The sequence below is a fragment of the Myotis davidii genome, unplaced genomic scaffold, assembly GCF_000327345.1.
Source record: "Myotis davidii unplaced genomic scaffold, ASM32734v1 scaffold221, whole genome shotgun sequence".
Classification (NCBI taxonomy): Eukaryota; Metazoa; Chordata; class Mammalia; order Chiroptera; family Vespertilionidae; genus Myotis; species Myotis davidii.
Genome location: NW_006293349.1, coordinates 4,279,266 through 4,294,376, shown reverse-complemented (window position 1 = coordinate 4,294,376; position 15,111 = coordinate 4,279,266). Strand labels below are relative to the sequence as shown.

The window sequence follows — 15,111 nt, the reverse complement described above, 5'->3', positions numbered from 1 at the left end:
AGGTTGGAGATCGGCAGGCTGCAGGCCAAGGGAGCTCAAGTGACCTCTCCCGGCGGCTGGCTGGCTCTCATTCACATGATCTCTGGGCTGTCAGGGTTCCTAGGGCATCAACAGAGAGCAGCCCAACGCATGACCCTCCCCAGTCCCCTGCTGGCCTGCAGCTCGTTACCTACCGGCCCAGGGCACACGGAGCAGCCGTGTCACCGAGGAGGACTAGCTAGGGGCACATGCAGGCAGCGGATTCCCACGATGGTAACAGTATTGGCAACCCACCCGCCACAGGGATGGACCCAGAGGCAGGACTGTTGGGTCACAGGGCAAATTCAAATGTAAAATTGCCAAAGAAAGCCTCCCTCCACCACCACTAGGCATGAGGCAGTTTGCTTTCCAACTCCGCATGAAAGTGCCTGTGTCTCAGCATCTCCAACAGTGTTTTCAAACTTTATACTTTGCCAGCCAAAGCGGAGTCACGCTGTTGCAATGGTATTTCCACCTGCCTCTCTCATGAGGCTGGGCCTTCTTTTCATATGCTCAGAGCCATTCCTTTTCTTGTCCATTTTCCACAGTGTGATTGGTCTTTACTTTCACAAACTTTTTAAGTATTAGAAATATTAGTCCTTTGTCAATGAGGTGACAAATACTTTTTATCATTTGTCTTTGCACATGTTTAACCAAGCAAATGGTTTAATTTGTTGATCTTTCCTTTAATGTTTCTAGCTTTTGAGCCATTGTGAGGAAAGTGTTCTCCATTCCCAAATAATGGGGAATTCACCATATGTTTTCCTGAAATTTGTGTTGGGGAGGGAGTTTCCAATTACCTCATTTTTCCTATTGAGTACTTTTGCTATAGACTAAATTTAACTGAGTCTGTATCAGTTGACATTTGAAGTGACTACTCCCAGATAAAAATGTGAATTACTCAAATTATTTCTGTTCTCCATCTTCCCCCCAGCCTATAGCTGGATCTACACTCCCTTTTTTAAAAATTTATCTTTATTTTTGAAAGTATTATAGATGTCCCCTTTGGATTCATCTTTTCCCACCCGCCCCCCCCCACCTTCCCTCTGAGATTCAACAGTCTGTTCCATGTCTCTATGTCTCTTGATCTATTTTGTTCATCCGTTTATTTTGTTCTTTAGACCCCACATGAGTGAGATCATGTGATACTTGTCTTTCTCTGCCTGGCTTATTTCATTTAGCATAATAGTCTCCAGGCCCCTCCATGCTATCCCAGAGGGTAAGAGATCCTTCTCTTTTCACAGCAGCATACTATTCCGTGGTGTAAATGTACCACAGCTTTCTTATCCACTCATCTCCTGATGGGCACTTGGGCTGTTTCCAGATCTTAGCTATTGTAAATTGTGCTGCTATGAACATAGGGGTGCATATAATCTTTCTAATTGGTGTTTCAGGTGTCTTAGGATATATTCCTAGAAGTGGGATCAGTGGGTTAAATGGGAGTTCCATATTTAAATTTTTGAGGAAACTCCATACTGTCTTCCCCAGTGGCTGCACTGTCTGCATTCCCACCAGCAGTGCACGAGGGTTCACTTTCCTCCACATCCTCGCCAGCACTTGTCAATTGGCACAAGAACAGGCATAGACACCAATGGAACAGAACAGAGAGCCCAGAAACCGACCCAAGCCATTACACTCAATTCATATTTGACAAAGGAGGCGAGAGCGTACAATGAAGTAAAGGTAGTCACTTCAATAAGCAGTGCTGGGGAAAATTGGACAAATACACGCAAAAAAAATGAAACTAGACCCCAACTTCCACCAAACACAAGAATAAACTCACAATGGACTAAAGACTTCAATGTAAATCGTGAAACCATAAAAATTCTAGAAGAATACATAGGCAGCAAGATCTCAGACATCTCATAGCAATATGTTTGTGGATACATTTCCTAGGGCAGTGGTTCTCAACCTTGGCTGCACATGAGAATCACCTGGGAATCTTTTTAAAATCCTGACTTCTGGGCCTCATCCTCCGGAAATTCTGTTTCTTTGTTACTAATGTTATGGCCCCACCCCATAACAAAGAAACAGAATTTCTGGAGGCTGAGGCCCAGAAATCAGGATTTTAAAGATTCCCGGGCGATTCTCATGTGCAGCCGAGGTTGAGAACCACTGTCCTAGGGCAAAGGAAATGAAGGAGAAAACAACTGAGACTACATCAAAATAAAAAGTTCTGCGCAGCAAAGGAAACCATCAACAAAATGAAACATTAATCCAAAAGAACATATGCGCCCCTGTGTTCACTGCAGTGTTAATGACAATAGCCAAGATTTGGAAACAGCCCAAGTGTCTATCAGGAGATGAGTGGATAAAACAGCTGTGGTATATGTAAACGATGGAATACTATTCAGCCTTAAAAAAAAAAAGGAAATCTTACCTTTTGCAACAGCATGGACGGACCTGGAAATTATTATGCTAAGTGGATAAGCCAGTCAGAGAAAGATAAGTACCACATGATTCCACTAATATGTGGAATCTAATCGACAAAATAAACCAACCAAGTGGAGACAGACTCACGGATTGACCGCTGTCAGTGGGGAGGAGGGAGCGGGGCTGGGTGAGAAGGGTGAAGGGTCTAAGCACAGAAGAGACTCATAGACACAGACAAGTGTGGTGACTGCCGGGTGGAGGGGGTTGGAGGGAGGTGGCAGAGAGTAAAGGGGGAATAAATGGTTATGGAAGGAGACAACTTGGGGTGGTACACACACGATATACACATGATGCATTGAATTGTACACCTCTATAATTTTATGAACCAATGTCACCCCAATAAATTCAATTTTAAAAAATCACCTCATCCAAAAAAACTGGATTAATGAACGAACGAGATGGATATGTGATAAACCAAGTATGGTCAGATGTTACAGGTGAAATCTCGGTGGTGAGCACACAGGAGCTTTGCTGCATGTCTGAACGTTTGCATAAAGCTTGGGAAAGTTCCCCAGTTCTCTCAGAAACACACCACGACTGCACCCTGGGCCTGCGGCGATCCCGAGCTGCCGTGGGAAGCCCGTGCCTTCCTCGTGGCCACTGCCCTCCTTCCTGGCATCAACCTCCCCCCACGTCCTCCCTCTTCCTGGCAGCTCCATACGGTGCCCTCGCCCTCTCCTCGGGGCAAAGGGGGGTGGGAAAGAGCTCAGGGAACTCGGCTATGGATCAGACCTGCGCCCACGACTCACCCCTCCATGCGGCAAATGGTCAGCAACTTTCTGGGCCCGGTAAAGACTGAAAGGTTGGCTACTTCAACATAAACACACCTGGTGGCAATGAACTGCTTATAAATGTTAAGATTGCCTTCTGATGATGGCGCAGAGAGATGGCCAGCACCGGCCTCTTCTTCCCACTGCCCGTGGGAGGATGCTGGACCCTGACCCAGCCCTGGGGGCAGCAGGTGTCTAGCGCCCGTTGGCACCCATGGCCTCAGAGCTGCGCCCATGCACCACCCCCCTCGTTCTTTCCTAACGAGGCTTCTGGGCAGTGAAGAGGAGGCCAGGACTCATAGCCGTCCCCCCGGAGGGGCACTAGCCGTCCCCCCGGAGGGGCACTAGCCGTGCTGGCTGCCAGTGTCATGGTTTTCTATCTGAAGTCGCCCAGCGACTTAGGGCAGAGGTCTCCAGACCTACTAGTTAGATTTAAACCACCTCGCCCCACGTGGCAGGCAAATCATGCCTGCGGAGTACTTGTTTGTGGAGAACACTCACTGCAGCTGCCCCTCCTGCAGAACATGATTAGGGTCTGTAAGAGGCAGGTCCCCCCCTACCGACCCTCCCCCCAACACACACACAGAAGTGGAAGTGAGCTATAGAAACAAGTTAGAGGCAAAAGGGCCCTTGGGGCTTTGGAGAGGAGGGTAAAGGTATCACGCCTGGGGGTGGGGGGGAGGGGCGGAACGGCACACGCAGCTCCAGGAGCAAGCACCCAACTACTCTTCCACGCGGCCAACATCTCCCATAATGAAGCAGGGACCAAGGGAATGGGGGAGGGGGCTGTTAAGGAAGGTAGGCAGTGCGGCAAACATATTTGCCGAGATAAGCAACGAGAAAACCCTTTTTTTTTTTAAAGTGTTAACGGAAACCTCAGGGAAACTTTTCACTTTGATCTGTGTAGGCCCAGATGAAGCCAGGTTGACTCCACTGGAATCTGATCTCAACACTGATGTGTGTTGAGCCTGCTCTGAGCCGAATTCACTCAGAACTACCTCCACCCCCACCCTGGGGGGCACTCACTGTCCCACTGGGACCCCCTGGCTGTCCCTCAGCTCTGCCCGTGGGAGGCGTCCGCTTCCAAGTACAACGGCCCACACTTCACCATCTAGAACTCCGGGGTGCTCTAGATGCCCAGCGGCAAAAGCTGAGCTCCACGTATGCCTCCAAATGAGGTTATTCCTGTGCTAAGGGAGGCACCCCGGGCAGGAGACAGGGCTCTCCTGGACCTGCCCTGAACTCCCCCGGAACAGCTGAGAACATCCCACACCTCTCAGGAGTCCCGGGGGGAAACTCCTGCAGGTGGTAGCTGTTCTTGGCATTCAACATAGTCAGTGTGTGGGCCAAGGGAGCTGGACTAACTCCTCTGTCCGGAAACATACATTTGGACGGAGTCAAACAACTTGAATGTATGGTTGGAAATGGGTCAAGAACTGGTTTTTAAAGACATGGCAACATGCCCTAGCTGGTTTGACTCAGTGGATAGAGCATCGGCCTGTCGTCAGGGCACATGCCTGTGTTGCAGGCTCAATCCCCAGTAGGGGGCGTACACGAGGCAGCCAATCAATGATTCTCTCATCATTGATGTCTCTCCCTCTCTGAAATCATTAAAAATCTATTTTAAAAAATAAAGACCTGTCGACGGCCCTTCAGTAGAGGTGGCGCTGGACAAGCGTGACAGCGAGGACTGCAGTGTCCGCGGAGCCTGACACCTGGGCTCTATCCTCGTCCAACAGCTGCCACCAGGCCCGGCACCTGGGCAGCCACAATAAAACGGTGGGCCTCTCAAGACGGAAACGAAATAAAACGTCTGATAGTCAAACTTGGTAAAGTGTGCATTTCCTTTCCGTCACACTGGTTACGCCAGACTGTGCACAGCTGTGTTCTTAGTGAGAAGCCATGTGAAATGGCTGGACAGATGGTCTGGCCTGGATTCTGTTCTGGTCCTTATTCTGTGCTCTGGGCTTTGAAAACCCACCATCAGGTCCTTTTAGCTCAGGAACCTGAAATAATTTGGGTCCAGTATTTGAATATAAACTCTGGTGCATCCTTCGTAAAGCAAAGGTCAAGGAATTTGGAGAAAAGTTGGTTATACTTGCGAAGTTATTTTCCCAGCTTCGCCCTCAGGGCCTAACATGATAGTGCTATTATGTCAGACTTTCTCAGAAGCAAACCGTAACATTATAAACCACCGTGTGAAATGTGGGGCTGTTCACCCCAACATGTAGGAGACAATACACAGATGGATCATGGCCAAGCTCACCTGCCTTTACCCCCCATAGGGCCCATGTAGGGGCAACTGTGACCCCCTTTTCTACTAGAAATGTGCAGACTCTCATCCGTTAGGGCAGTGGTCGGCAAACTGCAGCTCGCGAGCCACATGCGGCTCTTTGGCCCCTTATGTAGCTCTTCCACAAAATACCGACTTCTGCGCATGAGCCACGGTTTCAATCGCACTGTATATGCGCGCCCGCATGTGGTATTTTGTGGAAGAGCCACACTCAAGGGGCCAAAGAGCCGCATGTGGCTCGCAAGCCGCAGTTTGCCGACCACTGCAATAGGGGATACAATAGAGAGCAGGAAAAATAGGTTTAAAAAATAGTCTATCGTGGGGCAAGTAATTCCAGGAATGAGCCCAAAGGTGAGAAGAGATTAAAAGTGCAGGTAAGCATTCCATGTTGACCCGGTCTCCACATGGTGCTCAGGGTTGATGTCTCTGGAACCTTCCGAATACTTTCAAGAACCTAAGAAATCATGGCCACCTAACTTCGTGGAGCAGGCATTACCTTACTGATGCCAGAAAAGCGTGCCTCAGTAATTGCAATGTCAGATCTCTATCAATGTCATCAACTACCACTGTCTTCGATTGATGTTAAGACACTCAACTCGTATCTTCTTATGGACACGATTTAGGGCCAGTTAACTACCTTCCTATACTTTAACACTCTATCAAAAATTTTAACTTTTTTTTATACTAACATCTGTTTCCAGCCATCATTCCCTTGGCATTATTACTCAACCAAGCAAATTAAGCATTCTTAATGTTACACGACAGCCCTAGCCGGTTTGGCCCAGTGTATAGAGCATCAGCCTACAGACCGAAGGGTCCTGGGTTTGTCAAATGCACATGCCTGGGTTGTGGGCTCCATCCCCAGTAGGGGACGTGCAGGAGGCAGCCATTCAATGAATCTCTCTCATCTTTAATGTTTCTTTCTCTTTTTCTCCCTTCCTCTCTGAAGTCAATAAAATATTTTTAAAAAATGTTACATGATAAAAATACAAGCGACAAACACTACAAATATTTAGGGTGCCCTCCAGTTGAACTGTCCTCACATTCAAGATGGAATTCCTGAAGCTACAGGGGCAGAGGCTGAGTGGGTACCCCGAGGGGCACTTGGTGAAGTGCATGCGCCCCAGTGCAGGTCCCCTGGCCGGGGGGGTTCCATCTTTCTCCTCCTGCGCCCCAGCAACTCCCGAGACCTGGCCAGCCCAGTGGCCAGCGGGGTGCGGCGACTGCACCCCCTTCACAACGGTTTTGTGGCAATGAAATGGGACCATCCCGGGAGCGTGTGTTTCTGTACTAAGTGGTGCTTATTCTCAGGTGTTTAAACTTGTTGGAAAGTGAGTCGAACGCCGGGCGCCAGGAAGGGGAAGGCGGGGAACCTTCTTCCTCTTCGTGCTGAGCGCGTCCCAGCAGATGGCAAGGCGAGCGATCCTTACGGACTGACACGCACTGTGCCCGCGTTTTAGAGGCTTCCCTTGAGAGAAAAGAAACTTGTTAATAGAGGATACAAAACACAGAACAAGGTTAGATTATTACGACAAGTGTGGATTACAGAAGCACCAGCTGAGGTCTTTCTTACTTTTCAAAATCACCTGTAACACGATATTCCCCCACAAACAAGTGTTATTGCTCCTCCCACTCCTTGATTTAAAAGAAAAACCTGTACACTAATTTGTACATAATCTCTGTAATTTTGTGAACATCTTAAGAAAATATTAGTCATAAAGCCAAATTAACTAGAATCATCACACATAAAGGAAAAACTTCTTTCTATAGTACAAAGTGGGGCAAAGGTAGGTTTACAGTTGTTCATATGGAAAATAACACAGTAACAACACAAGAATAAACGGTTTCGCCTACTCACAACTGTATCCCTGCTTTGCCCGACCCTGTACATACATAAACCCGTTACCCACACGCGACACACCATACAGGTAAACGTCTCGAGATGGTTCATGATTTCGTCCACCCCGAACTCTCCTCACAGTTGCCTAATACATGCTTTAATGTTTCTGAAATATTTGTTACATACACTCAATTAGAGCAAATACATAATCTGGCACAGATTTTATAGTCACACACTATGGAATTTTTTAAAAACAAAGTCGCCTTAAATTCCTTGTGATGTGAGGTAGGGACAGAAACACAGCAGCCAAGCAGAGCCAGGCAGCCCCAGGGTGAAGCCCCCATTACCACGGCCGGCACACGCACGGGCTCTCGCTGCAGGTCACTGGAAGAGCAGAGGAAGTAGGTCTGTTACCATGAATGCACACTTTTATTCAAGACATAATCAAGGGTAGGATTCTCACAAAGGAAGGTTGACCAGTTATCCACCCTGCAATAGAGAGGGGACCTGGGGAGCGATTACAACACAGAAGCAAGCTCTTAACATTTCTGAATAAAGCTGTCTTCTCTTCTGAGAGAGCCATGTCTTAGCTTTTGCTGATAAGGCTTTGTAATCTGTGTTCAGGAACTTTGACAATACACAACACACACGACAAATAAAGGCAGCACCTAGGCTGGCTGAGTTTCTGCAGAACCTAGGGCCCTGTAACATAGATTGCCGTGGGTTCAACTTGAATTGCCTTCCCTATGTTTGCTTCCCATAATTTTTATCATCAGATCCATGTTTATTAGGCTTATACCGCCTTCAAATTATACTTTAATATTTGACGTGATAGTTTCAAAAAAATAATCAAGGCCTCAGTTTTAAATTTTCCTTCAGTGTAATGCACAACGATGATAACAAAGAGTAATTGAAATAAAGTGAATGCAGCTTTCTTCTAAAAATCACTTGTTATACTACAGATCGGGTTCTGGTCTATAATTCTGACAAAGAATATGGTTTTTTAGTAATAAAGCAGGAGCTCAGGATGATTCAGTCCTTGGAAAACCCTAACAGCAGTCACTCGGTGAAGAAGCCAGTCATTGCAGAAGTCACAGACACACAAATCACTGTTAGCATTGATTAAGTTTTTGGTGGCTTTTTTTTTTTTGGTGGTTATTGCTTTAGTTGGCAATATCTGACTTTAAGACAGAGAACAGCTCCCACTAAGCCTTATTTTAAATATTACAAACTGTCCGCAGAAGATAGACTCACAGAGGCTGTAATGCTGATGTCTCAAGTAGCTCCCCCGTGGACAGGGGCAGGCTGTTGAGGCTACCCAAAGACATTTTGGCTCTAGAAATCAACACCCCTACTTTTCAACATGTTCCCATTCTTCCATAGGAGACTCGAGCAGCTTAACCGTCTTGCTATAAAAGCAAACAACTCTTGTTAACAAACCAACAACATAAAAGGAAACCGACAAAGAAGTGTTCACAGTTATCCATAAATAAAAGTGCAGTGAGTGTTCAAGTAGGGCACGTAGTTCACAAACTACATGTGGGTGTTTGGCATCGGTCATCTTTTCAAGGCTCTCCGAGGGTCCCTGCCATTACTTATAGTGGCCGTGCCCGTCTGACCGCCAGCTGCTGCGGCTGGCTGCAGAGTCCCAGGCCCCCGGCCACTGCTTCTACCAGCAAAGGAGAACTGGCCTCCCCGTGGTTCTGGGCCGGGCTGAATCCCATTTCCTAAAAGAGAATATAAAAATCCATCACATTTTCAGATACTGATCTATAGAGGGGCACCTATTTGCAGTCGCACACATGGTCTTATTAATGCTTACAAGTCCTATTGAGGAAAACAAATCCCTTTCAGCTCCTGGGGAAATCCCATTAAGTTCTGGGTTTGTTCAAACATGTGACTATTGGAAACAACACTGATTTGATGCTGTATTAACAGGAAGAGGAAAAAAAGAGCAGCTTGGGCAACAGAATGAGAAATGGTCGAGTACGACGAGTATAGGTAACGCACTGCCTACGGTACCACAAGGGAAGACCGAGAGGGGGCAGTGGCCTGTGAGTCCTGGCACTGGGCTCAAAGATGGCAAATAACGACTCAAGAGAACGTGATTCTAACTTTTTAAAGACGTTTCCCACAGGGCGGGGACCAGCTAGCAGCTCAAATGAGTAACAGCCACCCGAAATGAACTCTGGTCACAAAAGACTTCTCCGTTATTTAAGGACCAAACTTCCAAAATCCTTCCACATGGTTTAAGGGTATTTGAAGGATAAAGGCTAATCTTTTAAAGGGGCAGCATCGGCATGTGAAAAAGGAAGGTGAGTTATTAGTCTGAAGATAAAAGGCTTTCAGTGCATAAAAATAACCAGGAATTCTGCCCCTGTCAGTCACCAGGCTACCGAAATGACACACCTCCGAAACGTGGACTTCTATATTATTAGCCAACGTTCACCACTATTCCCAGGAACTGGCCCAGATGTTTCCATACAGAATGAGCTCAATAAATTAGTTTAAAGGGTGTCTGCTTTCTAGAAAATCAGCTATTCGGGAATTCCTTGGTTATCAGTAGTTCCCTTTTAGAACTAATTTATGCCCAATGACAAATTTTTCCTCTCTAGCTTTCATAAAATATATATTCTAGAATTCTCACACCTGATGACAATTATGAAAAAAAAAAATCTTACCCCCTGATCCAAATGTACCTGTACCCATATTACCATTCATGGAATTATTCTTCTGCTCGCTATGTGCCTGAAAGAAAATTTCAATTTAACCAAATGAAGACTAAAAATCAAAAACACACCTGTACATTATTATAACATGTTGTGTCCCTTCCCTTTTTTAGTTTTTAAGGTTTTCTTAAATTTTTAATATATTTATCCAAGTCCATTCAATGTCAAAATATTCATGAGTGTTTCCCAAACCTTTCATTGTATTTTACTTCCTGATAGTCCTCCCCACGCCCCAAAGTGCTAAATGGCAGACACTTAAATATCGGACACTACAGACACATTCATTCTCACAAAGCAAACAGAACAGAAATGACTTTAAAAAGGACTTTAAGTGACTCCTTAGATTGTCTTCATTAGACCCTGGGTATGACAATCCCGCCATGGGATGATGGCGGGCAGTCAGAACGAGCCTTGTCGTAAAAGCAGACTTTAATTACCCCTTTGTTCGGCTGTCCTCGATAATCTGGGTTGGGTTCACTGAAATTTGGCACTTCCGAATAAACCATACAAAACCTGGAAGAAAATACAGGAGAAGTTACATGACTTCTGAAATAATCCATCTTTCTTCATCTAATATGTGTGACAGGAATGAAGAATTTAGTTGTCAAACGAACTAACTAAAAAGCAACACGCTAACTAACTCTATTCTAACAGAAACGTCCTCAATGCTTATGTTCTATCAAAGCATCAAATATGTGATCGCCTACACTGTGTGGAACGTTCTACTCTGCATTTTAAGTCGTCTTCTGGATGACAAAAACCATGTCAAAGAGCAAGGACACAGAAACACATCTGTCCTGTCCTCCCACAGGCCGAGGCCACGGGACCAGGGGACTCGGGGTTCCAGAGTGGGTCCTCCAGGACTGGGGATGGGTTAGCCCTGACCCATCCACACACAGTCATCCAGGCCCGTGTGGACCACGCACTGTGACTCTGCAAAGATAACCATTCAAGGTTAGGAGTGGGTTCTGAGGCATCAGTACAGACAACTGGCTCCCACAATTGACAGTTCAGCCAGTGCCTCCTATAAGGTGACTGTAGGCTATATTAACATTACACACAAGCCCCTCACCCCACAAATAAAAACTGAGAACTGGTCTCTGTAAATGCTAGGCTGACCCTCACAAAGTTAAGTCACTAGGAACTGAGTGTCCTCCAGCGGTTCTTCCCTCAACTGACCTCCATTATGATAGACACTTCTCTATACGTAAAGGTCAGGACAGGACCCTAATCTTACAGTCAGTCATGTTGATGTGAAACCCTTTTGTTGCTCCAATAATACTCTAAATGCAGACATAAACCGTAAATGAATCCTAATTTTCCTCCAACGAGTGCTGCCAGTTTCTGATCTTTAAAAGCTGTCAAGAGCCTGGCTGGTATGGCACAGTGGTTGAGCGTCGACCCCTGAACCAAGAGTCGACACATGCGTGGGTTGGGGGCTCGATCCCCAACAGGTGGCATGCAGGAGGCAGCCAGTCAATGATTCTCTCTCATCTTTGATGTTTCTATCTCCCCCCCGGCCCCCGTCTCTGTCTCTGAAATCAGTAAAAATATATGAAAAAAGAAAAAAGCTGGCAAGATTATTTTTCCACGCAAAGCATCTTAACCCTGCAGTAAGGAAGAGAAATTTCCTTTCTTTATTTATATCTGTTTGCTGGGTGCCACTGTTGCTTCTCTTCAAATATCCCCTACTTTAATGGGCATGAAGCAGATGTCCAAGCATTAACCTAGCAGAATGGACTCGTGATTGATGTAGTGCCTGCACCCAAGCTTATGAGTACCCCCCACATGTCTGACGAGCATGGGGGCTGCATTACCTTTACACCCCTAGAGAGGATGGCTCCTCCAAGTCAGGGTGGAGATTACCAAGCAGCAAGTAGTGCCTGGAAGCCCGCAGTGCCTGTGTGGTAGGCGCCTAGCCTGTGGATAAACACAGCACTTCAGTGGGCGTTGCTACCGGTCCTGGTACCAGGAGGACACACTCACCCACACACAGAGAAAAAGGACATTTCAACTCAGGGCCACAACTTACACCTAGTTTCTTATCTGGCAATTCACTAGACGACAGAAGCTACTGCTAATGGCACTAATGACACTGGGAAAGCTCATTCCCCAAACCGGACATGGACAGCTGTCCCACTGATCCATCCACGGCACGATTCCCGCAGGCAGGCTGCTGGAGACACGCGGGAGGCCCGTCGGAAACAAGCCAAGGAAAAGGCTGCCGTTTACACCTACCAGTCGTGTCAGTAGAAATCTGTAATTTTTTCAATTACACAAAAGGTACTTACTCCCCGATTTTCTGGAGTTCCCCGCCCCTTCCGGTATAAAGCGTCAGGCACCCCTTCCACATGGATGCATACCTGGAGAGAAAAGCAACATCAGTTCTGTAGAAATACGTCATCGAGGAAGTCTTTATATACTCTCTGTATTGGGTGTGGATATGTCTACCGCAGCAAACCCAATACAATTCATGAGCCTAACTTTAACTTGTTACTTACTAAGGAAAAATACAAAGAAAATTCTACTGCCAGATTCTCACATAATCATCTAAACCATAACTCTGGGAAACAGGTCTTTTTGCAAAGCAAGCACGGTTACACTCCAAAGATCACATCTTGGGTCAGTTAACAAAAGAACTTATAATTGCAGAGATCCAAGCAGAAATTATTTTTAATCACAGGACAAATAGGAAATCAACACCCTAGTGTTGTCTCTTATACTCATTTACTTGGTCTGCTCAGAAACTGATCTAATTGCTTTCCCTTTACCTCCACAAACCACATAGGGTTCCCAAGCTACAAAAAAAAAGTTGGTAAAATTTAATCCAGGGGCTAAAAAAACTAAGATCACAAATCTTTCACACATCTACCTTTTCAAACTTGCAATTTTTAGCACCAACTTGGGTAAACAATTACTCTTAACAATTTTGAATACAGACAAAATCATTAGATAAAATAACCCTACACATATATCTGAGAAAAAAACTGCAAGTTAATCAATATTACAAAAACCAGCCTAAGATCTGGTTTCCAGAGGTTCTTTGTACAACTACTCCACTAACTTCATGACTTCGAATGAGAAGTTGTGATTAAATATTGTTTACGTATAGTGATAGTTCCTCTTTTAACATAGGTGATAAAAACTTGCTAGTTCCACATATATTTATCTTCATTTATAGGAACGGGTCACTTATTAAGGGTACCATTCACCCATGTGATATTAGATAAGAAGTGACTTAGAAGGCAGTGCCCTATTTCACCTTACTAAGTAAAAAATGAATGTGTATTTTGAGAAAAATCTGGTTACTGCAATGAACACATTTCACTTGTTTCAGGAATGAGAGGGACATTTGCAGGGTTTTCTGATAAACATATCAATATTCAAATTACCTCTATTTAAATGGATACCTTTCTTCAAAGGCCACTTTTCTTAGATTCAACCAGAATGTAAGGGCCTCACCACGGGCCCAACTCTGTTGGCTGCATTATGTTAGGAAGGAAGGTACAATGAACCCCATTTTATAGAGCACATTGAGGACATACACTAACTTCAAGGTCACACTTAAGTTAGGAAACAGTAGTAACAGTGTCTTTAGTTTTGAATTTCCCTTTAACTTGTACCCCTTGGTAACCATAGTCCTTAAAGTCCTATAGGTACTAGACAGAGACTGAATCTAGTTTTCCCAGTTTTTTGGGTGGGCACATCTATGTACTTTCTCTGACTACAAAAAAGTATGAAATACTCGGAAGGAGGTGCTGTTGACAGTGTATAAAATGCTGTAAATCACTAGGTGAGGTGCGCTGGCAGCCAAAACAACCTTAATTATGGGAACCCTGACCACGCCCTCCCAGGCAGGCATGCTCATGTGGATGTTTAACAGACAATGTCACCATGAGTCAGGGTGAGAATCAAATGTCTAAATCCTGACTCCCACTTCCTCCTCTGGTGAGACTCGGCCTCACTTCCTGCGGCTGAGGCCTGGGAGAGATTACCCTTCAGTTACCATCCAACTCTGCTCTGAGGTCCTCCTTCCAGCACCAACTCCCACCCACTTTTCCTATAGTTATGGCCAACACCTTACAACTCTCTTGACCGGGCTTCCAAAGTCTTTTTTTTTTTTTTTAAGACCCTCTTCTGGCCTTTTCTCTTCCTGTAAAGATTTGGCAAAATGTTAAAGGCAGTCTAACTCTCAAACAAAAAGATGGCGCCAAAGTATTTTTAAAAGCCAATCTTCTGACTTTCCTGGATGAAGACCCAGAGGTCTCTCGGCCACGCATCATTCTGGGTTGGGTACCGCACTGATCGCACAGCGCAGGCCACGAGCACTCGTCTCCCAGAACGTGCCTTCCAGAAATGGTCCACGTTCCCTGTCCATAGACGAGGCACAAAAATGCTGGCAGGATTTCGTAAGTCATTAAAAAGGGGGGAAGAAAGACTGACAACTAGGTTAAATAAATAATGTATGAAAAAGGTAGACTATGGGCCTGTGAATCTTCTCCGTCTGTTTTCCACTCCGAGCGCCCAGAGCAGTTCTGAAGAATCGATCCAACCTGCGCCCGGAGGTCGGAGGGCAGGGGCGGGCAGCCTGGAGTCCTGGGGGGACCTGACCCGATGGAGGGCCGGGCCGCCCCCTCCTCCCGCAGCCCGCCCTCCAGGATGAGCATCCAAGGGCCTGCAGCACAGACGGGAGCGCTGGGACCTGCCCTGGCGTCCCCGATGGGGGTCCACAGGCTGCACCCCGGGAGGCCCGCCCCCGCCCCCCTCCCGCACACCTACCCCCGCGTCAACCGAATGATGTCCCCGGGCTGGATGAGCCCTCCGATCTCGTCCCACACGGAGATGGTGATGCTGCCCGTCTTGTCAGCCACCTTGCAGGACCGCACTTCGTGGCCGTCTTTGGTCTTGGTCACGCGTCCTAAGGGATTGAAAAGCCAAGGGGGGGCGGCGATCAGACCACGAGGCTCTCCAAGGGCTCCCCGCGCCCCTCCACAAGCGCCCCGCGCCTGAAGGTGGGGCGAGGCTTGG

General features: G+C 46.4%; 1 protein-coding gene across 1 annotated transcript in view; it reads right to left on the bottom strand.

Annotated features, from left to right (window-relative positions):
- Positions 1-7,760: 7,760 nt before the first annotated feature.
- The window catches only part of NABP1 (nucleic acid binding protein 1), a 51,808-nt gene continuing 44,457 nt past the window's right edge, over positions 7,761-15,111 (bottom strand). The window contains exons 4-8 of the mRNA XM_015566117.1: positions 14,863-15,001; positions 12,375-12,446; positions 10,521-10,596; positions 10,036-10,102; positions 7,761-9,081 (exon numbers count right to left, since the gene is read on the bottom strand). Of these exons, the coding sequence (XP_015421603.1) occupies positions 8,912-9,081; positions 10,036-10,102; positions 10,521-10,596; positions 12,375-12,446; positions 14,863-15,001 (524 nt within the window). The 3' untranslated portion in view covers positions 7,761-8,911. The remainder of the gene's footprint in view (positions 9,082-10,035; positions 10,103-10,520; positions 10,597-12,374; positions 12,447-14,862; positions 15,002-15,111) is intronic.